The sequence below is a fragment of the Parus major genome, chromosome 4A (assembly GCF_001522545.3).
Source record: "Parus major isolate Abel chromosome 4A, Parus_major1.1, whole genome shotgun sequence".
Lineage (NCBI taxonomy): Eukaryota > Metazoa > Chordata > Aves > Passeriformes > Paridae > Parus > Parus major.
This window is the reverse complement of record NC_031772.1, coordinates 15,248,857-15,276,584: the sequence shown is the minus strand read 5'-3', so window position 1 is coordinate 15,276,584 and position 27,728 is coordinate 15,248,857. Positions and strand designations below refer to the sequence as shown.

Genomic DNA, 27,728 nt, shown 5'->3' with positions numbered 1-27,728 from the left:
ATTTTTATATGCTTCTGTTATGAAAGATGAGAAGTAAAATTTGATGTTTGCAGAATGGCACCAATATGAGATAGATACAGTCATTGGACTTTATATATGTTTGTTTTTTTTCCTCACTGATGAAATTTCACTTGTTCATCCATGCAACAGCCCCATCCCCAGGACTTTCTCAACAGGCAGGCTGTGTATGGCTCTAGTGCAATATTCTCCATTGAGATAAGTGCTTCCTATGAAATTAGCAAAATTAGCAAATTAACATGAATGTTTTCTGTTCCTTTCCATCTCTTTCCTTTTATCGCAATTAATTTCGTAGAAAAATCTGCTAGACACTCTTCTAGAGGCATGTTGTGGTTTTATAGTAGTTATGCTAAAAACCCAAAAACCAGGTTGTTAGCCCTGATGGTGAGTTGAGGGTTGACCAGGAATGAAGAGGAAGCAGAAATGGTGTAAGACCATGGATGCAGTTAAGCTGTTTATGTGGGCACAGGTACCCCATGATGCAGACACGGTGCTTAAAGCAGTTTTTATTTTCAGTGAAGTAAAATGTCACCAGTAACACTTGCACCGATTGTTCCTCTTGTCTGGGAATGTTCATTTAACTGAAGTGACTTCCTCATACACACTTTTCTAATCCCTGTTGGAGTTTTAGTCCTCACCAGGCTGACTAAGAGGAAGATCCAAAACTGAGCAGCCCATAAAACAGGAGAAGGGTTGTCCCCACCTCCTCCATGACGAGCTGCAGCTGTGCTGTGTAAAACAAGCACTGATGGTGAGGTTCTGCTCTGCGAAGGGGACAGTAAAAATTCTCCTGGTCAGGCTTACATCTTGTCTTGCTTTCTGCTGAATTCCTCCTTTTGGGAATGGATTTTGGTTACAAGACTTGAAAGCAATGGGGCAGTCCATAAATAAATTGTATAAATTCAGGAAAGCAAGTCAGGGAAGTCTCTGCTGTCTGCAAACAGACTGTTGTCAATTTGGAGGTGTATTTTAATAGCATTAAAGTATTAAATGGATTTGTATTTGTCTTTTGAACAATGTCTCAACCTAAATTTGAGTGGAGCAAGAAGAGCTACAGAGTGTACTTGGATCTTCTGGAAAGCAGTTTTTCCTCATTTCTAACACCTGCAGGTGTTAGATCTGCTTGTCTTCTGGTAGATTAAATTATAACAGTGTTCAGCACTTGACCTGCCATCACTTCTTTGGGCAGATGGCCATGTACTTATTGGTAACTGAGCTTTTCTTTCTCCTTATGCTGTACCTGTGCAGACAGATTTAAAAATCTTGTCACTTTTAATGTAATAAGAACTAGCCCCACAAAAATTGAGATTTTAGTAAAACCTTGGCTTTCACTGAAAATTCCTCCTAAGGAATTTCGTGGGGACCTGGCATAGGTCTTCTGTATGGATGGTATGGATGCTCTTTTCTCTCCCTCAGGACAAGTCTGTCCTTCCCTTAGCTGGCTTCTGTGCTGGTAAATTTGCAGTATTATCATGGCAAGCAGGATGTGACAGCCAGAATACATATCTGAGAGGTGCAGGCAGTTCACCCCAAGTGTCACCTGAATTGCATCCTCAGAGCCCTGTGCCCCACCAGAAGGGACAACAAGGCAGCACCTGGTGGCAGCAATGCCCCAGGTTTGTCTGGCAGCATGGTTTGAATCTTTCCTGTGCCCCATGTGAGAGCACAGCCACCCCAAACCCTGACCCAGACCAGGCTCTTTGCTGTGTCCAGGGTGTAGGGGCCAAAGTCAGAGCAAGTGTCTGGGGCTACAATTCCTGGGTGCAGCCAGCTGCAATTACCCCCTGGCTCTGGATATTTTGGAATCTTTCCCTGCACTGCTGTGTGTTTTCTGGGGCAGCATGAATGCCCTGGGGTTAAGAGCTGGCCATAAAAAGTGCACATGTCCCTCCTGGCCTCTCAGCAAAGCTTTGGTACGTGCTGTCCTGCCCAGCTATGGACAGGAAGGTCACGTTCCACAAGGGGCTCTACTCTGCACTTTCCTTCTGGGAATGGGTGCTGTTATTCTTCATTAGATGCTCTGGAAGCTGCTGCTTTCCTCAGTGCAGCCCCTCTCCCCTGTAGCTGCTCTGCTGCAGCTCGTGGGAGCCCGGGCTCTGCTCTGCCACGCACCTCTTGATGTCTTGTGGGAAAATAAGGGTCTCTCTCTGGCTCCTGCTCTCTGGAGGCATCCCGAGGAGCATGTCATGGCAAATGAAACTGTTTAGAGTGCTTTTGTCTAATTGCACTTTTGATTGAGACTGTGGAAGTGTCTCCATGTCTGCAGCACTTCTCCTGGGAAGTTGGAAGAGGGATGGGTTTATTCTCATTGCTGGTGAAGTACTTTGCAGCATATGGAGCCCAAGTCCCCATTCTGCCAGCTTTATGGTGATCTGTTGCAAAAAAATAAAAATTTAGCCAGTAGCACAATAATCACCAGGGTGTATCTGACTATATTTTAAGCCATAAACTAGAATTTCTGTGTTGACAATATGAATTTTTTCTTGCAAAAATCAGGCAACTTTAACATTTATTCTAGTGCTGAATGAAAATTTAATTTCCAACCCTGTAACACTGCTGGGAAGCTCAAATTCTATCCAGCGTGCCCAAACAGCAGAAGCCACTCCAGGGCCATGAAGCTGCGAGATCCAGACTTCAGTTTGCTGGTGTGTGCCATGAGCTGGGCAGCTCTGGAGCTTGTGGGGAGCAGCAGCTGCTTTCTGTGGTCAGGTTCTTTCCTCCAAGGAAAGGGCTCAGTGTGTCCATCTGACAGCGATGCCAGCAGCTCTGCCTGGGCCCCCAAGGTGCCCCATCTCACACAGGAGCTGTTCCCTGCACCTTGCTGCCCACTGCTCAGGGTCATTTGCACGTGGCAAGCCTTTTCTTATTTCCAGGAGGAAAGCAGAGGACCCCTTGCCTTAGGTCTCTGATCTTGCTTCCTCTGCTGCTGGGCTCTGGATGATACAGCAGAGGGTTTGTGGTACAAAGATAATTTTCACCAGAATAAATCAATGCCAGCTTCAGAGAGAGTTTCAATGGCACCTTGCTTACTGCTGTGGGTAGGGCCTGGCAGTTTTGTGCCAGGTCTTTGTGACTCATCTGAGCTCAGCTATTATCCACATTTTGGAGCATTAGTTTATAGGACTCTGAAGACCAAATTCTGCTGTCAGATAAAAAGGCAGAACAGTTGCTATTTAATTTTTTTACCACCTGCCTCTTTCTTGTTATTTCTTCACCCTGTGCCACCTGTATATCATCCAGCTCTGACTTTGGCTGGCTTCTTGGAATAGGCAGAGATATTCTTTACTGTCCTCTCTGTGTTTGTTCCTGTTGACAAGAGGATCTTGTCAATCCGCCAGCAATAGGAGAGAACATGAGAGAACAATAAACATTCCACATTTGTAAACACACTTTTTTTTGCTCCTCAAACCCCTTGCTGTTCAGTAACCAGCTCCTTTGCCTGCTGTGGGTTAATGGGGCTGTTAGCCTGTGATCTGCCAGGAATGAGGTTGCTGCCCATGGAGCTCAGGCTGCTCAGTCCAGCACAGATGAGCAAAGCACAAATTCTTCCAGCAGCCTCTGTTTCTGGTAGCTTCCATTGTGAGGGCTGGTCATGGAGAAAGCTGAATGGCTGCTCTCTGTTGGCTGCAACAAAATGTACAGATTGCACACCCTTTGAGTCAGATTGTGTTAGATTTAGATAAATAACACCCCTCCAGAGAGGTGCAGAGGATCCCAAAGCTCCCGGTGTGCCCTCCAGAGCAGGGAATGGGGGATCTGTGCCAGCATCCCAGCCTGGCACTGGGCAGGTCAGGAGTGTGAGAGCCACAGCCTTGGCATGTGCAACATTGCCAGGCTGGGAGCTAATCCTGGCATTTTCCACAGAAATGTGCTTGTAGCCCAGATCTTCACAGCTCGCCAAGGGATACTGCAGAGACTCATTGCCCCAGGGGTCTGACAGGTTTTTACACAGAGGTTCTTGCAGAGAGGCCTGAACAAAACCAGTTATTCTAACCTGCATGGAAGCATGAGACCTTATTTCAGAGTTAAAGTGACACATCCAGTACTTTCTTTTTTTTTCCCCTCCCTAAATATGGAAAAATGAAAACTGGGAATGCTACAGAACACCTTAGAATTTATTTTCTAGATGGATTGCTCCTCCATTTTGGTCAGTGGCAGCAGGCTACAGGTAAATAACTGTAAGCATAAGGGACCTGGGGAATGGCTTCCTACAAAATCCATGAGAGGAGATTCTGACTATTCTAAAGTCAGTGGGAACATTGACAGGACATGCAGAGAGGCTAGGACTTATGCCAGAGCAATTTTCTGTCTCCTCCAACCTCTACTCTCTTCCTGCCTGGTCATGACTGCAGCTCTTGGCATGACTGCAGCAGCATCCTTCATCTAGAAGGATCTGAGATGTTTTGCTGCTCTCCTCTAAGTCTGAGGAAATCTCTTCTGCCACTGCAATGCAGCTCCTTTCATGCTGTTACTGTTCATTAGGTTTCATTAGGTTTCATTAGGTTTCAGCACCATCATCCAAAGCAGGAGCCAGTCTCCTGTTAGAGCTTTAAGGAACATACAGGTAAGAGAAATGAGCTGGCATTTGTCCAGGTAAGGTGACCCAGAGTTGCACAGTGTGGAACACTCAGCTCAGTGTTGAAATGTGCTCCTGGTCTGTGCAGGGCCTGATTCTAAAGTGTGTTTCTGTGGGCATCCATTTCCTTAGTGTCGTTTGGCATGAAAAGCTTCTTGTGATTGCCTCTGCATTGGCTTGGTGAGGCTGGCTCTCCCTAAGACACTCATGTTTTCCTTTTCCTGTTGTGAAAGGAGTGAACTCCTCTCTTCTGGGTTGGCTGAGACTGTTGAGGGTTTTTTGGTAATTTCATTGGTTTTGATTAAAACCAAAAATACTTAAAATATAAAGGAAGCAAATTTGCCTTAGAAAAATATTGTGCTGAGCTACATAATTCAAATAAGAAAGTGAAACCACAAAGATTACAAGGGGAGTTTCCTGATCCCACAGGAATTCAGGATTCAGAAGAACTTTCTGACTTCTTGTGTCCTGTTGTTTGCAGACATATCTTCCATTTTCCAGAGCCTCTTTCCCTCCAGCTACCTTCTTTTGGGATTATGAGGACAAAATATGTGTGTTTCAGTGTGTAGCAATAGAAAGCCAGGATGAATCTCTGAACAACTTATTATGGAGTCAAAACCCTTAACTTTCCTGCAAGAATCAGTTTTTAAATAGAAAATCCTAACACTAGTGTGAAAAAACAGGTCTCCATTGACCTTTGTGCTTTCTAAGAGGTAAATGCAGTCTGAAACTTTCCTTCAAAAGCTGATGAACTGGGCTGCTTTCCCTTTTCTCATTTATCCAGTGAGACCTGTTACCAGAATTTCTCCTCTTACAGCTCTGCCAGGGCTCAAGAGGTCATCACTGGGTCATCTGGACCAGTCACCTCTACACTGGGAGAGGCTGGGCTCTGAAGCAAAGCCAGAAGCTGAGTAGCAATGAGAGCAGGTTAGGTAACAAAGCTCCACTCTTGGTAAGTGAGGGCAAGATTTTTTCAGCACTCCCAGCTCCACAGCTCAACTGGACATGTGGTGTCACCCCAAAACACAGCGTGGAAGCAGTTCTAGGTGAGCACAAGCCACATAAAGTATCAGCCAGGCATACCAGGATGTTTCCTTGGATGCTGCTTCTACAAACATGGAGAAGAAACTGGCAGAGTCCACTTTTACCCTGCCCGTTTGTGAGAGGTGAAGGGAAATGTTAAAATACTTCAGATGATTTAAATGGACTAAATCCTATTATTCTAGTTGAACATATGGCCTTATATTTTTCCAGTTTACCCACAGCTCGTATGTTGCATCCAATCAGGGAACTATTTTTCATATTTTAGACATTAAATTGGATGGGTCTGTCTTGCCTGCTTGGTGAAATTGAGAATTGCCCAACCAAAATAAATCTTTTATGTGCAAGAATGACTCATTAGAATAATTTTGAATGGCTCTCATTTAAATGTTATTTAATGCAAATAAAGTTTTAGATCCAATTACAGTTTTTATTTCATCCTTTTGCTCAAAATTTTTGGAGGATGCAACAGGTTTTAAAACTCACAGGAGGGTAAGGCCCCCAAAATCTGGAGTGTACATAGTTACATTTCTGTTGTATAGATCTCTGTTTTAGTGATGTCATTTTAAATACAGCAGCAGATTTAATGCCGTCAGTGCAATCTTCTCATGCACAATTTGCTTCTAGATCAGTGAAGCTAAATGTGCTTTAAAATGCATGAATCTTTATTTACTTTTTATGACAATAGCCTGTTAGATCCAGTGGTAGTTTTGTAAGTGCATTGCCTCATTGTAATTAACTTTTATGAGTTTAGTTGAAAAGAAATATAAACTCACATGCTTTGTAACAAACCAGAAATTGATACAAGATAATGAGAAAACCTGAATTGTTAAGTATAAAAAGAAAGACCCTATGATGATAAACTGTTCCAGCAGTAAATTTGGTGCTTTATAAAGGCACCAGGTAGATCATGGAGATACCAAATAAAATGAAGACAGGTTATGTGTTTCCCACAGACAAATTTAGCCTCATCTGAGAGAAAGAACAGAACCAGCTCCAAGAACTGGAGCCATGTGAGACACACCCAGACTCTTTCTTGTGTGTGTTTCATCCCCATTCTTAAAATTTTAAGGTCAAGAGAAAGAATTTAACTAGAATTGCAAACATTTTACCAAGACTAAGTTCATTTTAGTCTGTATCATTGTGCATACAGATTCACTTGTCTCTTCCTCATCTGGAGAAAGACCCAGTTAAAATGTTCACTGCCTCCCAGCCACACCAGAGCCTGCTGTCCCAGCAGCTCAGTGAGCAGGGGAGCTGCCTGCACCTGAAACAGCAGCAATTCCTCCTAACCTTTACCCCAACCTTAGTTAAGTGAGAAATAAAATATTCTTCACTTAGAAGCATCATATCTGTGACCCAGATTTTAAGACAGCTGTGATCATGGGTGAACTGTGATGGAGGAATGCATCTCAATGGCTTCAGCCACTCTGTCCACCCTGAACACCCCATATCAGTTACTGCTTTTACTTCTCTTTTCTCTTACCCACAAACTCCTTGTTTTCCTTCCTAGAAGGTGCCTGCAGCTAAATCTAGCAACACTTCTATGCACCAAATATCTGGGACATATCTCATTCTGAGAACTTGCTCTCTCTTTTTAACCTCAGGAGAGTGAAATTGGGCTGAGGAAATAGGCAGTAGAATGTGTTTCTCCGCACTTGTCAAGGAGCAGCCACGATTTCCAGGAATGGTCTTCTTGCAGTCTGCTGTAAAGATTAACACATGGCTTCATTTTCCTGGCTGCAGATAGCAGAGAACTCAAGGGAAAGCCCAGAGCCCCAAGGCTGGTCAGCTGTATTTCTGTTCTCTGTCTGGACTTAACATTGAAAAGCTCTTTCATCCTTGTTCAGTCTGTGTTCTATGTTCCCAATAATTCAGGTTGGGAAAGACCTCTGGGATCATCAAATCAAACCATAAACCTGACACTATCAGGGGCACCACTAAACCATGAGCACCACATCCTCATATCTTCTGACCTCTGACAGGGACAGTGACTCCATCACTTCCCTGAGCATCCTTTTGCAATGCTTGACCACCCTTTCAGTGAAGAAATTTTATGTAATATCCAGCCTAAATGTCCCATGGCACAACTGGAGGCTGTTTCATCACTCAGGAAATTTGTTGCTGGATGTAGATGGATGCCTCATCAGCATTTTGCTGTTTGATATATTTGTGTACATCCTAACATATCTGGTGCTTTTACTGTATTATATTATCGGGAGCACTGTGTGAAAAGAAGATTTCTTTTTAGTGTACAGTAACTTTATGTGATCAATACAATAATATCATAATTTCTTTCCTTAAGGGCTCAATCTGAATGCTGGTGAAATGCCAAGACCAGATCAATAGGCTGCTGCATTTTTAGAAGAGATGGATGTGGTGGGCCAGCTCAGCCTTTGTGCTCAAAAATGTGGGGAAAATCACTGCTATTAGGCAGGCCAATACATCTATAGACAGCTGCCTTACACAACATGAAAAGAAATATATAGAAGTGAGGTGAAATCTCTAAAAATCCCTTGGATATGTTATAAGACAAATATCCCAGTGTAATACATTAGTTTAAATTATGCATATTTCCAGGATGGGGTCAATTAACTCAGAATTAACTCAACTTTTTCATTCTACTTCCTTTCCCATCCATCAGTTGAATTGATATCATTAAATTCTACTCAGCAAATTATGATTTTACTGTCTCTATCCAATTCACATGACATATTCTTTGAAATTCTGCTTCTAGAATATTATTCATTAAAATACCCTCATAAGTTAGTTCACTTCCCTGAGAGCTAGCAGTAAGAGTAGCAATAAGTTCCTACTTTGTGTTTTATCAGCACATGCTGGAAAACAGGCTCTCTGTGATCCATCTGCTAGCATGGAAATTAAATGAAAATTACATAGATGGAAGAGGGGCCACATGCCAATTGTTCTGCCTTGCACTATTTTGCACACTCTCTCATTGACAAAGTACAATTTTTTCCTGAATGGATGATTTACAAGAGGAACCAAATGGATCCTTACTGGTTATTCTGCCAAAATTGTCATTAAAAATGAGGGGCATGAGGGGGATTTGTGCATGAGCTTGTCATGGAGCCTAGCCTCTGATTAAAAATATGTGCTACATCAGAATTTGTTTTTCATGCATTAGTCTCAGAGATATATTCCATTTTTCCAGTCTCTGTGTTTTCTGGTTGTAACAAGTTTTCTTGTTGGAAAAGTTTACTATTCCTGCAGGCAGTCTGATAAGCACAGTGACAGCAGTGAGTGAATCTCTCATCCAGGATGCTGTCTTCCTTCCTAGATGAAAAAGGTTCAGGACTAGAAAGTTCAATGAGTAATATACAAACATGAAGTGTTCCTCTATCAGCTCTTAGGTGTGAGATTTGATGGGCAAGGCAGGAGGGTTGATAAGGCTCTGTTGATTCATGGTTGTTTTTTTGGGTGGTTTGATTTCCATTCCTGTTGACATATTGGTGGGAGCCTCAGTTCTCCAGCAGCGCTGGAGTTATTGGGACAGAGCAGTTGTTATTCTGACCAATTCCTCTCCATCTTCTGATGTATAATTTGTTTTTCAACGTGTTTATTTTTGGTAAGATTTGGGTGTTTTGCTTGTTTTTATAAATGTCTATTTCCATCCTCAATCAGAGGCAGCAGCTGTATGGAAAGGTCTTGGTGTTGCTGAGATATGGAAATTGTATGACAGGCTTTTACCGTACCTATTTGGCACCCACTGGGATGCAGGAGACTGTAAATGCGTGTCTGACACCCATGAATATTGATGGCTGGTTCTGGGAGGCAGCACAGCTCTGCCCTTCTGTCTGTGCATTTGTTCTGAATTGGAATTACTTCTCGCTCCACTATTTAAATTTTGGATTTGTTGGGTAAAATTTTGAATTTGCTGGTTGGACTTTTTTGAATTCCTCTGATCAGTCAATGTGAAATTAACAGAAAGGGAGATTGCATTTTAACACAGGAGAAGCCAAGAGCAGTGAGTCTACTTTCTTGTTCAGATCTAGCTTGCTGTGTCCATTCAAGATACACAGCAGCAGAACAAGGTTAATTGATTGACAGAACACAGCAAGTTGATGTTGACAAGCATGAATACAAGAAAAACAACTTTCAAGATGAAGTCCTTTAAATATATTTTTTTTCACCTTACTTTATCTACTTTCCATATGATTTTTCAAAGATTTTCTGGTTAATCTTGGTTTTGGTACCTCTTGTACCTTGGGAGTAGCTAATAATACTACACCACTCATATTATTCATTTGTGTTTGTGAAAATTTAAACAATTAGAATTTTAGAACCATAGAATATCCCATGAGTTGGAAAGGACCCTCAAGGATGATTGAGTCCAACTCCCGGCTTTGCATGGGAAATACCAAAAATCCCTCCACATCCCTGAGAGCATTGTCCCAACACTCCTTGAGCTCTCTCAGGCTTGGGGCTGTGTTTTCTTCCCTGGGCAGCCCCTTCCAGTGCCCAACCACCCCCTGGGTGAAGAATTTTTTCCTGATATCCAACCTAATCCTGCCCTGACTCGGCTTCAGGCCCTTTCCTTGGATCCTGTGGGAAAATGGATTGTAACAGAATAGAGAGAGTGCTGCAGGCAGTCTTGTCCCTGAGAAGTTGCAGCTGTACAAGGCAGGTGAGCAGCACTGAAGGGGCAGAAGCATGGAATGTTAACGTGTATTGACCAACCACAAAAGAGTAAAAAGGCACACAGGTGTTGTGCATGTGAGAGAAAAGGTATAAAGAGTTGGGAGGAGAGAGTTGCTGTTGTTAGAGCTAGCAGGTTGTGCTGTGAGAGGAAGGAGTCTGTATTGCCTGGTGCTGCTCCTGGGATTGCAACAGAGACGAACAGAAGGCTTTAGTAAACTGCTGATGCCTGCTTCCATCTTTGGCATTAATCTTCTGAGCCCACTATCAGTCAGGGGAAGATTTTAGGTACCAGGGGACTGATGCTGGTGTCATTTGTGTGACCACCATCAAACTGGTGCTCATTTTAGGGGCAAATGATGACAAACGTTCCTGTGTGAGGAGTGACCAGCAACAGTCACCAGAGAAGAGCTCAGTGACTGCGCCTTCTCCTCCCCTCATGAGGAAGCTGCAGACCTCAGTGGGGTCTGTCCTCAGTCTCCTCTTCTTGTACCACCCAAAACTCTCCCTGGCACTTGAGGTGAGGCTCAATCCCCTCCCTTGACTGGCTGGAGATGCTGTGCCTGATAAACAGTACCTATTTTATTATGTTTTGCTAGATTATTATGTTAACACATTATTTTATTGTTGTAGTTATCACTGGGTTTGATTTGTAATCAAGTTCAAGATTACACTGTAATAATAGTATAACCATGATAATAAAATAATGTTGCACTTGATTACAAAGCAAAAACAAGCCTATCAAAACCCCCAATGGTATAACTTAACTAAATATAATTTCTTTAGTTTCCTTTACCACCTCATGAGACCACTATAATTTTCTGGGTAATAGTATTCTTTCTAATATATCAGTACACCCACGCTTCATTTATCCGTGTTAAATTAAACTTCTACTTCATGTTAATGGAACTTACAATAGGCCTACGATTTCTGCACAACTCTGAGGAGTACAACTGTACCTAGAGGGTGGTCACATGTTAAGTTTCACTTTCTCTGATGTTACCCACTAGGAATAGGATCCATGTGCCAAAACATTGTTATGGGAAATGGGATTGCCTGTCCTGAACTGCAGTTTTCAACATAGATCTTCTCAGGATTGAAAACTGAGTATTTGCATCATTTGTCAGAGAGAGACAGAAAGTCAGGCAGGACTGGTGTTGCTCTCCGTCTGCTTTTTCTTTGGCTGAAGAATGTCACCTGAATTTCAGGATGTGAGGATGGAGGTACATGTGTTAGCTGAGTCTGAAGTGTTTCTAAACCTCTGGATCTGTAAGAAAAGCTGTGCTGAGTTGATTCTTGTGTGTCCTCATCCAACAGTTTGACAACAATTGGGCATTTTATAGGCTGTAAACACTGCAGTAGGAAAACAGCATAACCTCAGGTTAAATCACATTCCAAATTCAAGTCTTTTATAGTGGACTCAGAGAAACAAGCAGTCTTGGTTTGAAGAGACAGGTGTTTGCTAAGGAAGGCAGAAACTTTTCTTGAAATGGAAAAATGTAAACTACCTCCCTCCTCTGAATTATTATAATTTTGAAATTAAGGGGCTCTTAGGTAAACATATGGGAAGAGGAATAACAGTTCTTTATTAGGAAATTTAAAATAAAAATGTAGTACAAAAAACCCCCAAAACACTGAATCGGAATATAACCTGACACTGTTGGTCAGGGTGCTGGCAGCAGTCTGATTAAATGGTGGCTGCAGTCCTCTTGGAGTGCCAGACATGGCTCTGTTGAAGCAGTGATCCTGTAGAAGGTAGTTTTCTTCTGAAGGTCCAGTGGTGTAGTTGGCTCCAGGCTTTCCTCTGGGAATCCAGTGGAGAATGCCTGACTGTGGTGTTCCAAACCCCAGATTATATCCAGGTAGGAATGCTTGGCTCCTCCCCCTGGGTGGAGCATCTCCCAATGGGATGATGTCATTTTATCAGTCATGCAGTGAGACTCAGTGGCCCATTAACAGAGGATATTCCTCTGGAGGGAGGATGAGTGGTGGAAGAGATAAAGAACACTGCCCCACCTGGTTTTAACAGATGGTAATAGAATACATACTTTTGGTTACATCTTGCATTGCAACCTAAGACAACAATTTTAATTAGTAACAAGTTGTGCACAAAATGCTTGTAATAATGGAAATCCTTAACATCATATTATGTGGTTTTATGAGTTGGGTTGTGACATTAAATGACAAATCTGTTGCTTGGAGTAAAGTGTTGATTTGAAATCATGTTTCATTAGGCTGGTTGGGCTCTTCTGGGAGGGCACAGGATGAGCAGGGTTGCAGGAGCCCTGTTCTGGTCAAGATAGACACTGCAGCTTCATTCACAGACAGCCTTCCCAGACCCCTGCTTTCCCAGGGTTGCTTTGACAGGGTGACCTGTCCTGTTCACAGAAGGGGGCATGGGACAAGCCAGCCTTCTCTGAGCATCATATCTAGGTGGGAGGTTGATTCCCATCTAGTCTGAATGGAGAATCCTACAGGAGGGCCAGCAGCTGAGCCCTCTTTCATCTGTAGCACCAGCTGCTCCTGGGCTGAAGACAGAGTTACCCTGCAGACCTTGACAGGTACAAAGGGAAGTACTACAACATGCCAAGGTGAAGGCTGCAGGCCTTCTTCCCTCTAAGGCTTGATGCAGAGATCCCCAGACCATGATTCTGACCACATTCCCCACCAAGGTGCTGGATTAAACACAAGCCTTTAATGTTGGCACTTCTTTGCTAGCACAGAAGTGGGGCAGATTGCAGCAGGGGCTCTCTGCTCACACACCCATGTCCTGTGGGTGTCTGGGCTGTCTAGGAAGGCCTCCTGAGCTGCTGAGAGAAATGAGCTCCCTGGCAGGCTTATCAGCCAATAAAGCTTTCAGACCTAGTCTTCGTGTGGAAAATTATTTTCCAGGCCTGTGAAAGAAGCCTCCAGGGTTTCCATGGTTGGAAAAATGAGCAAACATCTTGAATTATGGGAAAATGGAGAAGTGGAGAAGAACTGCTAGGTAACGGATGTTAACTTCACACTTTGAAATATTGTACTGGAAGATAAAGGCTACTGAAATATTTTTCAAGTATTGTTCAAGATTTGAGGAGAGATCAAGTAGTTAAGTAACTTGGTCTATTTTAGTGGCACTTGTTTCCTTCCTCTCATTTCTATGTCTAATTCTTCAGTTAAAAGACAGTTTATCAGCAAAATCCCTAAGTTTTTGTCTAGGTGACACCACACATCAACAATCCTAGTGGATAACTGTGCATTTCTGGGTGCAAACTGGGAGTATTTTGCATACTTACATGGCTCAGCAAGTTATTCCTATAGAGTATAGAACTGATTAGAAATACATGCATTTTCTAGATTGCTGTTAGAGTTCCTTAATTAAATGTCTGTCTCTTGTTTACATATAGGATGAATTGTCCTCCACTCCTGTTTCAGGAAATGACCATGATCCTTCATTGTGCTGCCTTTTAATTGGGGCAGGTTGCACATGGACAGATTTCTATGCTGAGTTGGTACAGTGATCAACAAACTCCTAGAGAAGTGACACTTGCTCACGTGCTCACACACTTCCTTGGAATTACTGCACATGGAACAGTGTTCATTAGCAACTTGTTCCCTCGAGAGAGTCCCTGTGCTGAGCTCCAGCCTGATGTTTCTGCTGTACTGGAAAGTGTCTGTTCCCAGTCAGGAGAGGTCTGGGCACAGGGGCAGAAATGCTTTGCAAGTGGGAGGTGTGCACCTAAGGTGTGCAGTGGCAGCAGGACAATACATGGCACTAAGGATGAGCAGCAGAATTTCTAGGCTTCGTAGCAACCCCCAAATAATTGGTGTTGATAGTGGCTGCTGTGGAGCACTCTCAGACTGGCATTCCTACCTGTATCATCACGTAGAATCAGAGGTGTCCATCACCTTGGAGGAAGCTAAACAGGGAATGTGCTTTGCAAATCCTAAGAAATGTCAAGAATGAAAATTACTATCTCTAAGCATGACCAAAATATGGCTTCTTTCCTTTGGTTGAAGTGGTTTCTTGCCAGTATCAGTATCACCAACTGCTTGTACTGGCTTTTGATCTTGTCAGACAACAAATGGTGCCTCACACTGGCATGAAGTGCAGCCAGAGCATTAACCCACTGTCACTAATGGGAAAGATGATTCACTGAACTCCTTCAACATCCCTAAATTCCCCAAAGCTCTTGAGTGTGGGTTACACTCTGCTTTGGCACAGGACAGGTGCAGGGCTGCACTGAATAGGGGCCAAAACAAGGATCACATCCTGGGCACATCAAGCAGCATGCAGCAAGAGGGAGGCAAAAGCACTGACACTTTTCAAACAGCAGATCTCACATCATGCTCACAGCATATCCCAAGACAGGGAAAAAATACTGAGTGGACATGCCAGGCATAGCAGACCAAACATCTGCATCTGTGTGCTCAAAGCCAACACTGCTGGTTTGCAGAACATGGTTTACAGTGAGTATGCAAATTATTATCAAATTTGTCATCTTCCTGGAAGATTTAATAAAAATGTTGGCTAGTTAAAGATGACAGATCTGTGTTCTCTGAATAAGGAACCCTTTATATCCAAAGAATATTTTAGCTCTTACTGATATCAGGTATTTTATCACAATTTGGAGGCCAATTTGTCCAGCTGCATTATCAGGAGGGAGCCCGAGCTGAGAAAGAGGATTAATCCCGTGTAGGCTCCCAGGCAGCTGTCAGCATAGCACAGACATCTGAATTGCCACTGAATTATGCTGAAAGAAAACCAAATACCCAGAAAAAAAATCCTCTTTATGGTTTTGTGTCCTCTCACTAGCCCTAGAGCCAGTCCTAGGATGAAGGCAGAGTCTAAACTTGATTTGGTATTAGGAACTCTGAGCTCAAGCAGATGGCTTCTCTGTTGCAGTTAAGGTAACTCCTCAGCAGTCAGCTATAATTGAATAATGCCACATCATTTTCAGTTCTGAGCTTTAGTTTCCTCAAATGATCTGCAGGCTTTGGCAGCTATTTCTTGTGATAATGGATCTTTCTCAATTTCATCAAAACTGGGGAAAAAACACCTGTTACTGACATGTGTTTGTGCACTTTGTTATGAGACAGATTATTTGAAAATCCTTATATTCTCATGTTTAAAAGGTATTTGTGTGAGGTCCTTGTTTGCTTGTGGGCTTACTTTCCAGTGTGGTGTTCTTTCAACTGTTGCTTTTTTAGGTGTTTAAATAACAGGTGAAGGCTGATGTGTGACCTGTGTGAAGGAAATTGAAGGAGACGACGCTGTCCTGATGCTGTGCTGACATACAGAACATCAGCAAATAGAAAATGTTTACTGCTGTGAATATTTTATTAAACAGTAGTTTCATTTAGATAAATTATTATGAAGATCATGTAGCTCAGAAGTGTGCAAAGAGATCATAACTCTCTTGGAGTTAAAATGCTGGAAGGAACCCTTTATATGAACTTGCTGAAACAATTCAATTTATTGTACCATTGGTCTGTTAACTGTCCATATCACTCAATGCAAAAATTCCAGATGCCACTACAGATGCTTAAACTGAGCAGAGAACAGCATTGAGCCTATAAATGTTTCCTCCGGCTTCAAACACAATTTTAGTCTCCACCAATAAATGAAAAAATCAATATAATACATGGATTTATGGAATGACAAATCATACCAGAATAATTTTATATTTCCATAAGAGAAGAGATGCTGGCATTCGGATGAAAACAACATTCACTAGATTTGCTTCTTAGCAAACATCCCATTTTATTAACAGGGTTGTTTTAAGTATAGTATATGGAAAGCTGGCTCCTTGCATTTAAAATATTACTTAAATGGTATTCAAGCAACCTTTCCCTAGCTCAGATAATTATATCTGTTCTAGCTTTAATTTTCCCTCTTTCTTACATGTCCTGTCAAGACTGCAAGTCATTGCAAGTACTGGATAGAAAGGAAAATCTAACAGTTAAAATTCTCATAACAGCATAGTGAGTGCAATTGTTTAATTTGCAATAGAATACAGTCACATCAATTAATCACTGTAACTTGTCAAACAAGAACCAAAATATCTTTAGAGGCACATTCAGCTCCTCTGGAGTTTCCCTCAGTGGTGGGGGTTTCCAAAGGAGACCACGCTGCTCCGTGCCCATTTCCTGCTGCTCCCTGCCTGGGGGCCGCTTCTGCCATGCTGACAGCTCCAGGAGTGGAAAAACAAATAGCTCAGAGGAAAACTGAAGCTCAGGAACAGTGTCACAGCCCAGCTGGATGTGATCAGTGGCACAGATCCAAATAAATCCTTTGTGTGGTGTTGCACTATGGCAAAGCAGTGCCTTCTGCTCACAGACGTTCAAGTCAAGAGTAGGGTGCCAGCAGCGATCTCTCCAACGCTGTGCCTGGACACAGGATCACCTGCTTTTCTTGCTTGGTGGTCTCCTCCATTCCCTTGGCCATCACATCACCTGAGAGCCCATCCTCTGCTCAGCACCTCTTGGGACACTGAAGCCTTTTTGAACTTGCAACACTGAAGAACACAGTCCTTCTCCTAAAAGTCACCATCATCCTTTGTGTGTAGATTGTGTGTTTGGCTGTGGTAGAACATGTGCTAGTTAAGGGATCCAGATAGCCTTTTCTTCCTCTAGAAAAATGCAGACTAGAAACTTGAAGGTAAACATAATTTCTCATGTAACTTGGTACCCAGGAGTTCAATATATTGGAAAAACATTAAATTCCAGTCTATTGATGATAAAATCAAAAGGATTGGCAGTGCAGCCCTTGAGCTGTTTCTTTAGCCAGGAGGCTGCATGTCCCTGAGCCCCTCTGTGGACATGCTGGTAAACACTGATGACTGGGGGGAATCAACCAAGACGTTCTGCACTTCTAGGGCACGATGGAGATTTTCAGCACCCTCGGGTGTGTGACTCTCAGAGTGATATGGATGTCTCTGAGTCATTTGTCTATGTAAATCTGAGGAAAACAAACTAGCAGAAAGGAGATAACGTAGCTTTACACTTCCTGATGTGGTATTTCAGACTCAGAAATGCTTTACTTCCTAGATAAGAGAGAGAGAGAGAAGAGAATAATTTAAGCTCTTTCCTTCCCTTGGGAATAATGCAATGCAATAATGTTAAAACTGTATGTAATTGCTTTCTATTTTTGAAAAGCCTGTGGCAGCTATGAAACTTTAAAGTGAACACTGGAAAGTCTGGTGTGTACAAAATTCTTCAGTTGCATCAATGGTGCAGTGGGGGTAAAAAGCAGTGGGAAAGTGTAGGCTTTATTCTACAAACCACAACAGTGGGTTTCCCTGGAATGTGTGAAAGAGCGTTCAAAGGCTGCAGAACCCATCAGAAGGTGACAGGTTTGGGGGATGTTCTGGTTTGCTGTCTCTATTGTCACAGCAAGGGAACCCAAGAGAGCCCTGTCATTGCATAGGGCACTCTGCTCATTTTGGAATTCCCAGGGAATTATCTGAGGTGTCTCCTGGATCTGTTCCACTGACCTTTCCAAGAGTCAGAGCACTGGGTTAGTGTATGGCCAGAACCAGACCTGTGCCAGCTACAGGATGATCAAAAGGTGCTTCAAACACACATGGTGTGGCCATTTTAACTGCTGGGAAATTGTGCTTTGTGCTGGGATTTATTAAAACTCCTGCCCTTTTTTTTTTATTCAATTCATTAAAGTACTTAAAAGTTAATTGTAAATATCAGAAGCCTAAAATGAGAAATATTACATGTATTTTAGTTTTTAGCCAACCCAATGAACAATGTTAAAAGAGGCTTTTGAACACATAAGCATCTTTAGTACTTATTTCACACCTGTTAGCTGTTTCATTTATATAAATAATATATATGTCAAATGTCATAATGAAACAAAATATACCTTTTTTCTTCCTGTGTTATTTTGAATGATGGTTTTTATCCTTTTATTCATCCCAATAGATACAAGGCACTGGTTAACACAACAATGTGTGCTGAAACCTTTTCCAAATTCCTGTTCATGGCTGGAAAAGAAACTATTGATGCAGATTGTTGTGAGTTCTCATGAAAGAGTCTTGAAGATACAGAGATGAATTTTACATAATTCTTCACTTTATTGTTGTAAAAACAGGTATTTTGTTGCTGTTACTCCAGATTTTTCCTAGGTGTTATAGTAGATTTTCCCAGGAGATAGCCTGAGCAGATTGCATTGTAGAAGTACTGAATATGTACAAGAAACAGACATTTTAATGTTTGTTTTTTTTCTGTACAACCATTCTCCTATGATCTGGAGTAATTGTCTTTTACTATTTGACATAATTAATTTTGCTTCCATTTGCTGTGGTTTGGATTATTCAGTCACCATCTTCTACAGGAGCTGGTAATTCTGACTCTTGTGCACTGAACAGTACAATGCCCATAACCACGCTAATAAGCAAAACATTTTTTTACCCATATGCATAAAGCCTCTGACAAAAGTGACTCAGTTTCATAGCTGCCATCTTTCTTGATAGAAAACAGAAAAAATGTAAGGAGCTCTTATCTGACAGCAAAGTAACTACACACAGAGATGGTCTGTGACTTTGCCAAAATGCCTTTGAGTTTATTTGTCTGCCAACAGTTTGTGCTCATCTCAGCTGTTCAGTGACACACAGGAACTGTGGTTTGCTTTTTCTTCCTGGGGCAGGAGAGGAAATCCCACCTGGGGACCATGACTCCTGGTTAAATATGAGTGTTTGTCCCATGTGTCCTGTGAGGAACCACATCAACCACCGATGCCATGAGATGCTATTCAGTCCTAGAGGCTGAAGCAATATTCTGCAGAAGTTTCCTTCCTGTAAGGATTTTTTACATTCTGGTTTTATTGTGACCAGAGCCAGAAGCTAACTTTGATATCAGAGTAATATCACTGCAATACTTTTCTCTGTGAATTTGGCCAGTGTAAACTTCTACCACCCACAAAATATCTGGAGGCAAAAAAAATCTGTGGTTTGAATACATGCTGGGTAAAGAAATACCAACTTTTGTTCTGATCTGCTGCATTTATTTAATTCCCTTCAGCACTCTCCTATCTGGTCTACCTGCCAGTGTATTAAATATATGATTCTAAGGGCTCAGATTAATTCAAGGTACAAAAATCAGTGTTTTGTACAAAAAATTTGGTTTTTTGCTTATGCAGGTATTTAGCACTGTTTCATTCTTGGAGCAAAATTTGGACTGAGATGAATGTTTTCCATTGGAAATGCAATTACTACATCTTAGAGGTGCTGGGGTCCAAGAATTCATTTCACTCAGTCATCTGCTCTTCTAAATATAGGGTAATTGCTATTCTTTGTAAATGAAATAAGAGAAAAAAGAACAAGTTAGAGAAATGTTACCCTCTGTAATTAGAGTGTTTCTGAGGATAAAATTGTTTTAAAGGTATAACATCGTTAACAGATTCTTTTTTTTAATCCTTGTTTGCATCTTGGCACAGTCACAGGGCACATTTCCTATGTTTTGTACATTTATTCAAAACAGAATTAGAATAAAGCTGTTTTTCTTTTTTTACAAATTACTGGCTCTGTAGGCTGTGTAGGTGTTTTTCAAAGGCACACACCATGCTTACTTAAAAATAATTACATTTTGAGATAGAACATATATTATGCCCTTCCTGTCGAGCTACAGTGATGTGTACAAGCTGCCATTCTACAAATTTCCAGAGTGACATTTTGTTATTGCAGATCATTTTAGGAAACTTCCTGAGAAAGTAAAATGTCTACTTGTACAACTGGCTGTGCAGCTAGAAGCGTAATGGAGTGCCCTGGGACAGGAGAGACTAACAGGATTTGGCATTAGGAGAACTCTCATCCCACCTTTATCTTCAAAAACATCCTGCCAGTTTGCCTGGGCAGTAGTTCTGGGCAGCATGGCTCGGATGTGTTGGTGTCTGTGGTTCCTGCAGTGCCAGGGCTGACAGCAGGTGATGTCTCCTGTCCTCACACTTTTGCTGCTGGTAGGTTTTTGGTTGTGATGCTGTGCTAGTTCACTCCAATGGCAGAAGTTGTTCCAGGGGGAATCAGTCATTGGAAGTGTTTGGGTAGCTTGAAGGAAGAAGTGAGAGAGGTTATTCGTCATTCAACAATGCTGAAAAGGTGGTTGCTGTAGAAACCTCTTCCAGGTCTAGCAAATGTCAGGCATCAGACTGTACCCACTGCAGCACCATGATCAGACTGGAGAGGCTCCCACGCACAGGAAGCGTGGAGGCCAGCTGTCTTTTTCTGGACACACTGGAGGTTTCCTGGCCACCTGCCTGATGTGGGGAGCAGCCATCACTGTCACTGTTCCCCTCTGCAGAGGCTGCTGCACAGTCGTGATGGCGCTGCACAAGCTCCCAGGGACCGCTTCCTCCATCAGGGCACACTCAGGGCCTTTGTGCTCATGGTTCATCAGCACAAAGCTGGCTCTGGCAACTCAAAGTAGTGAGGGATAAAGCGTGCTGAATGTGTTTTAGTGTGGGCTGGCAGTGAAAGCCTGGGGCTGTACAGGGAGCACGGCTACCACTTGTAGGATTTCTGTCTTGTTCTTCCCCAGAGCTTTCACTGAGGCATCATTAAACACCCAGCAAATCCAAGGTGTGCTTAGCTGCAACCTGAGCTCAGTTGCAGCTGATGGCAACAATGTCCTCAGCTACTGCAAAGTGTGAAGGTGAGCAGGAGGCAGAGAATTTGATCGTAGTGTTATAAAGGGGCTGAGTCATATTTAATTAAGCTCTATTCATTTCTACAGCAGAACTGCCTTTTAAAGTAAAGATGCTCCAGCCACAAAGTGCTTTACTTAGTTCCCTTTGACAGGGATCTCTTAAATGCTTGCTGCTGTGGATTTCAGTCCACTCGCAGTCCATTTAATAGCCGTGATGCAAACTCCCCGAAATGAGTGGCTTATCTCCCCAGAGCTGAGGTCTGGCTGTGTGGGTTTGGTGAGTACTTAGCACTTCATCTGCTTGTTTCCAACTAGTAAAATGAACTAATGTGTCCATTTCGTTCCACTGTGCTCTTTGTGAAAGGTTCCTGGGCTTCTCTGGGACATTTCATAATAATTTACTCTGGTTCAGTTAACCTCAGGTTTCTGCATGAAGGTATCCTGGGTCTCTCTTGGCTGGGTAATTTGTTTCAAACTATGATTTCTGAGACTAATGTTTCATCCTTTCCATTTGAGATCAGTGGGAAGAAGCTGCACCATTCTTAATATAACATTGATTCTGCAGTGATGATTCTGATCCTTGGGGTAAACTTCAAGATTGCTTTAGATATCCACTAAATATTCTGAATAAAGACACAAGAATATCTCATTATTCAACTATTATGAAGTCTCTCATGTTTTCAGCTGCTATAGATACTCTTGTTTTGATAAGAAGCCTAGAGCTTGGCAGGATGTGTTATTGATCTCATACAATCCATTCTGAGCACTGATGTGGGGGTATCATTCATGAATCAATTTTCTCTGAGCTTTGATTTAAATATCATTTAAATATCAATAAAGACCCTTGAGGATTTTTTGGGGTCACTTTTATTCTCAAGCTGTACTTCACCACTGAGTAAACAGTTTAATAAGTGCAGGCACCCAAATGAGCTGCGTGCCAGCTGCTGTCAGATGTGGCTATCCAGTCTGTTCTGTTTGCTAACATAGTTCCTGCGAAGAATAACATCCCACTCTGTCTGCCTTCAAAACAGTTTTTGAATTGTGGCCACTCAGTCCCAGCAGCTCTGTAAGGAGGCAAGTATTCCTTTGATATCAAGGCACACTGCCTGGGGAGAAAAGGTGAGGTAGTGTCATTTAGCTATGTGTTAGACTGTGCACAAAAACTGTCTGCTGCCTTTCTCATCAGCAGACAGAAACTGAGACGGACATGTCAAGGGAGTTTTAGAAAGGATCTGAAGTTAATGCCACAAAGTGCTTTGCAATCCGTGAAAAAAATGCGATGAGCAAGTTATAAAGGAATGTAATATTTGATTTTGTAAAGATATGGAAGAAAGGTTAAGAGTGGGAAACTGCTAAAATGGTCACTTGCAGGCACTGCCCTTCAGTTACTGGTCATGGAATCCAGGAGTGTGGGAACTGGCTCTGGAGTTCTGGGAGTGTCCAGAGCCAGGAACTGCCCACAGAGAAGTCCCATGAGAGGTTTCTTCTCCACTCCTCATGCATATGCCCTTAGTGGTGTCACAGAGCTAAAATATCCCAATGGTTTCTCAGAAATGATGGCCTACCTTCCCAAATTATTTCCTTTCCTTTTTTTCCTTTCATTTCTTTTCTCTCTATGTTTCAGATTATGCTTGGCCTTTGCCTAAACAGTTGTGCCCTATATGGATTTCCCTAGATGTGCTCTTTTCAACTGCATCTATCATGCATCTCTGTGCCATCTCTCTTGATCGGTACGTAGCAATTCGCAATCCCATTGAGCACAGCCGCTTCAATTCCCGCACCAAGGCCATTATGAAAATTGCTGCAGTTTGGACCATATCCATAGGTAAGCAACGTGGCTCACGGTCTTGACTGTGTCTGAATGAATAATAGCGTTACTCCAATTTTCATTTAGGATTTTTATTTTTTTTTTAAGAGGATACTCAAATTAATTTACCTGGCCTGCATGCCTGAGCAGAATAACTGGAAATGGAAGCCTTTCCTTGCAGCTGGTCCCAGACCAGAGTGAGCAGTCATTTTTCAGAGCACCAGCCCTCTCCACACCAGAGCACTGCTGCCGTGTCCCTATCAATAGCCGATAACAAGAGTGACACGGACAAGTGGTGCTGTAAAACTGCTGTGCAAACAAAGCACAGAACAGCATTAGCAGAGCTTGGCCAGCACAAACCTGCACTGCGGGCACTGCAGTTAAACTCTCTCGAGTCCTGGTAATGGGTTAAGTGCAGCAGCACAGAGTTGAAGGCTATCAGCGAGGTATTTACTGCTCCTGCTCAGGTTTTATAGCCTGAACCACTCTGCCACAGCTGGATTGCTGCTAGTACTGAGCTAGCAAGTTTGAAGTCTTAGTAAATGAGGAGTAGGCATAGCAGAAGACACATTTGTATTACTTTGATAAAAGGCAATATATAAAGCAGCAGTAAATAAGAAGAAAACACAAAATGATAGCAAGATGACTCTGTAATACTGAGAATTATGTGAAGAAAAAGATTTTCTTTTGTAGAACTCTGTAAATGTGTTTTGTTTTTTTTTAAGAGACATTTGAGGCAGGGGCAGAATTGTATGATCATTTCCATCTGTTGTATTGCCGTTTATGCTTGATTAAAATGCAGTCTTACAGGGATTTAACATTTAATTTATATTTTATAAAGTGGTTTTTGCTTTCAGTGCTGTACTGCAAGGAAAAGCATGTTCCAGGTATTTGAATTTCTCTTGAGTTTTTGCCTGCTTCAGAAGTGGAATATGATTCTGGATGTCTTGGTGCTACAGGGACTGATTTTGAAAATGCTTGCCTTGGGAAAAGGCTATGGGAAAAAACGAAAAAAAAGATAAATTAGGGGAAATATACTTTCTCTCCTCGTGATCATAGTAAGAATATCTATTAAAGCATATTTTCATGTGTCACAGGCCTGCTACATTTCTCCTAGGTAATAGTAAAAATAGTGAATAAAACAGTGAAATTTGATTTGGTTTAATCAATTAATTTAATATTTTTAAAAATTATATTACTATTATTTTAAACTCTCTATGGTCTCTATTTGACATGGGAAAGAAAGCTACTGAATTCAGTACATAAACAGTCACATGAGGACAAGTTCATGTGGGCTCGATTTGAAGAGGCAGCTCAGAATCAGCACAGAATTTGTGCTCCACATTGTACTGGAATGCGGATGGAGAACCGACAGACAGCACCCCCCTCGCCCCCCAGCTGAGATGTATAAATCACATTGCAAAACCTGGGCAATGAAACTGTTCTGCTTCCAGTTTTGGAGCTAACTAGCAGATCTCTGCCTGTGCTGCCTTAGATGTTGCAGACATATCCTTAGAAATTTTGTCTAGTGCTGAAGGTGGCTGCCTGCACTAGTGCCTTGAGGATCAAGCTGTGGTTTGGACTCTGGGTCCAAGGGATAAAGTAAGTACTTCATGCATGGTTCACTGATTCAGCAGACTGGTGAGACTATCTGGTGCCTGACCAAACAGATGTAGACACAGGCCTGTCTCTTCAAGGAGCTGTTTGGCAAGGATTGGGCTCATGATGATGGAAAATAAGCAGATTGTGACCTCTGCTGTACCCCAAGGAGAGAGGTACACAAGCCAGAACAGGTGAGATGACTCTGTGCTGCTGTACAGTGCAAACACCTCACCGCTACCCAGCTGCCTCAGGAGATGTTTAACCACTCTGCACTTACGATATCAAACAGGTGAAATAACGAAGCTTGAAAGACAGACTTAAAAGGAGATGGAACAGCACATTTCCACCAGGCACATGGTTTGTCAGCCCTCCATTAGGCAGTGGATGCTGCAGCTGTTCCCCAGCATCCCAAAGTCTTTAGGAAGAAGCTGTGAGCAGTTGCTGTGTGGGATGTCTGCAGTGCACAGCACTGTCCTGGGCAGCACTTCCCTCCCCGGGCTGGAAGGGACACAGGGTGCAGCTGTACCTGCGTGCCCTCCTGTGTCAGGATCACAGCTGGAATGGTGTGCAGCACATCTGGGCTTTGTTTATGTTCTGTTTGTTCTCTTTGATGCAGCTACTGATGGCCCAGAAGAGTCTTTGCTTGCATCCCTTTTTTTGAAGCTACAGGCAGGATCAATACTCCCCAGACAGGCTGTTCAGGGCACTGAAATGCTGCTGGATTTCCACCCTCCCCAGTGCATGTGATAGGGCTTACCCTTTTACTCAGGCTTTCTGCAGTATGCTGCATTAATGGAGAAAGAAAAGTATTCTTGATATGTGTCTAGCTCATTTTACCATAACTATTTGTACTTCATGAATGAATTTAGAAATGTGGCAGACACGGGAATAAACCGAGCATGGAATGGAAGAGAACTCACTCAAAGTGTATTGTTGCTGTTTTCTGGCTCTTAACCACCTTACCTGTCACTTGGAAAGGCCTGGTGAAACCCTATGCTAATTTCAAGAGGATGAAATAGGTTAAATGAATTCATCCTCAATTTGGTGTTTATCATGAAAGAATTTGTGTATTTCTGTTTGTGGCTAAGTATCAAATTCAGAGCACTTAAGTGCAGGCTAGTCAGCTTGCATTTCCTGAATCTTGCTACAGATTAAGAGACTTTTAAATGCATTCCATGCAAAGAATCCTGAATTCAGTTTCTGAATTAGAATTCAAAATAAGAAGTAAAAAGCATGTAATTTATCTTAATTCAGTAGCTTTTGCATTCCATTTTTCTGAAATGTTAATGCTGACAGCAAAATATAAAAAAGGTTCTTTGCTCATTGAGCTACAAATTTGTCAAGTTGCACAAGCCTAAACTTATGATTAGATTTTAAAGTAGGGGAACATAACAAAGTCCTCCTGTCTTGACAATTTCTTTGTGAATAAGTCTTTTCCAAAGTCCTCTTTGTTCCAAATTAAAGTACATCATAGACATCTGTCCTTTGCTTTAGCAAACACAACTTGAGCAAGACTTTTGTCTTCAGCTAGAGAAAAAGTGGCTGCTGTGAAGGGCTGGGCTTGTAAAAATTAGTTTTGTGATAGATAGCACTGTGCTGAGGCTGAAAATAAAAACACAGGCAACAGAAATATCCTCTCAATTGAAAATGAAAATCAATTTTAGGTGTGAGCCTGCTGGCAGAATCTTGGTATTGTTTCAAGATTTCCTACTTTGTGTTGTTCCAAAGTTTTCACCAGCAGCTTGGGGACTTGACCATCTGACAGCCCCTGTGCCCTGCTGTGAGGAAGGTGGCCTTGTGCCACTCTGGCAGTGAGTGCTAAGGAACCAGTCAAACCCTGGGTGCACACTGGGTCATACAGGAGAAAGTGTTAACTGGGTGATACTAAAATAAACAAAATATCCCTTTGAAAATCGGAATGAAAGCAGTTCACTGATGTGGAGGTACACACACATTGCTTCTGATGTGAAAATAACTGAAACATTTTTGATTCTGAAGTTCCTTGTGACCCAGATATATGCCTGGAAGGGCTTTTCCTCTGCTTCATGGAGTGTTCAAGGTTTGGTCATTTGCTATAGAGTGCTGAAATTACACATGCTACCAATTTTCCAGCTCACAGTTTTACATCCTTAGAAGCAGTGTAAATTAAATTTAGTTCATAGGTGACTGAGATAAGGCCATCCTTTAAATTTTGCTCTGTGTGTCAGTGCCATAGGCAGATGCCACAGGCTGTGTGTGTGTGTGTCTGTGTGTGTGTTTGAAAACATTTTCATTCCTTCTCTGACTCACTAATGATATTATCATTTTGATTTCAGATCAGTACCTGAGGTTTGTGTATACAATAAACCATTCAAGTTTTAAAATGAAATTTAAATCCCCATTTAACTTTCATAGTACTTCATTGTTTTGTTGAGGAGATCTATTTATAGAAATATGAAAGAGTATGAAAAGTATAAATGTGTGCTGCAAGGATCAGTAAACACTCATCTCAGACTAAGTGAGCTTACATCCAACAGCTTTTTGTTTTTGCCCAGAGTGTTTGTCTCTCACAGGCGCTGAGCAGCCTCATGCATACGAGCTTTTCTCATGGTGTCCTTCAAGATCCTCCAGGTACCAGCTAAGCCTTCCCCTCTCTGCCTGGAGATAATCCTCAGTCTGAGGAACGTGCCTGGAGTGGCACCAGTGATATAAAAGCAATTGTGGTCTCTTGGGGCAGGGAGATATGCTGAGGGCAGGTTGTGCATGGAGACCAAGGGGGCCTGGAATAGCTCTCACTCACAGTTTCCCTCAGGTCACAGTTTCAGAGCACATTTAGGGTTCTGGTTTGCACTTCTGCTCGTCAATGTGTCTCTGGGATCAGGGCCTTTTTCAGCAAGGCATTCCCATGGCTCATGTGAGATGCATTTTCTCCTGGCAGCCTTAGTTCTGTGCTGGGCTCCTGGGAGATTATGCTTTGGGCTAAGACCAAAACCCCAGGAATTTCTTTGCAGGCTTCAGGTTAGCACACAAAACTGGGCACGTTTCATGGGAAAAAGGGCAAAAACACTGCTAATGAAGAAGACAGCACATTGAAGGTCAAAATGTGTTCCTGGGATTTTGCTCAAGCCTTTCCCACTAAGCAGGCTGGCTCTGTGGCTCATCCCTTGGACACAAGGAAGCAGTGCTAAAACAACTGTTTCTGGCTAAGCAAAGGTTAGACAGGCACCCTCCATCTCCTGGAAAAGCATACAGATTGCTGACTACCAGCACTGCCTTGGCAGAGGGACAGCAACAACATATATTGCTGAGAAAAATGGTTGCATACTAATAAAGCCCAAGGGAAGTAATATCTCTCCAGATCTGGGAGATTTAAAATTTACTGTATTCATGTATTATTTTATTACTTTTTAATTTTTT

At 42.3% G+C, this 27,728-nt stretch overlaps 1 protein-coding gene and 1 long non-coding RNA gene across 18 annotated transcripts in view; both read left to right on the top strand.

Moving 5' to 3' along the window:
- The window catches only part of HTR2C (5-hydroxytryptamine receptor 2C), a 140,111-nt gene that overhangs the window by 96,157 nt on the left and 16,226 nt on the right, over nucleotides 1-27,728 (top strand). For 15 of the 17 annotated variants that reach the window (XR_004497235.1, XR_004497228.1, XR_004497229.1 and 12 more), the window contains one exon: nucleotides 22,548-22,748. The exons of the other annotated variants lie outside the window; for them this stretch is intronic. Coding sequence is in view for 4 of the 15 variants with exons in the window: in XM_015626446.3 (XP_015481932.2) it covers nucleotides 22,548-22,748 (201 nt within the window). In the remaining 11 variants the exon portion in view is untranslated. The remainder of the gene's footprint in view (nucleotides 1-22,547; nucleotides 22,749-27,728) is intronic. 17 annotated transcript variants of the gene reach the window in all.
- Nucleotides 10,434-16,127, top strand: LOC117244341. Its single transcript, XR_004497236.1, has 3 exons — nucleotides 10,434-10,811; nucleotides 13,184-13,277; nucleotides 13,678-16,127. It is a non-coding gene; the product is annotated as an uncharacterized LOC117244341 (long non-coding RNA).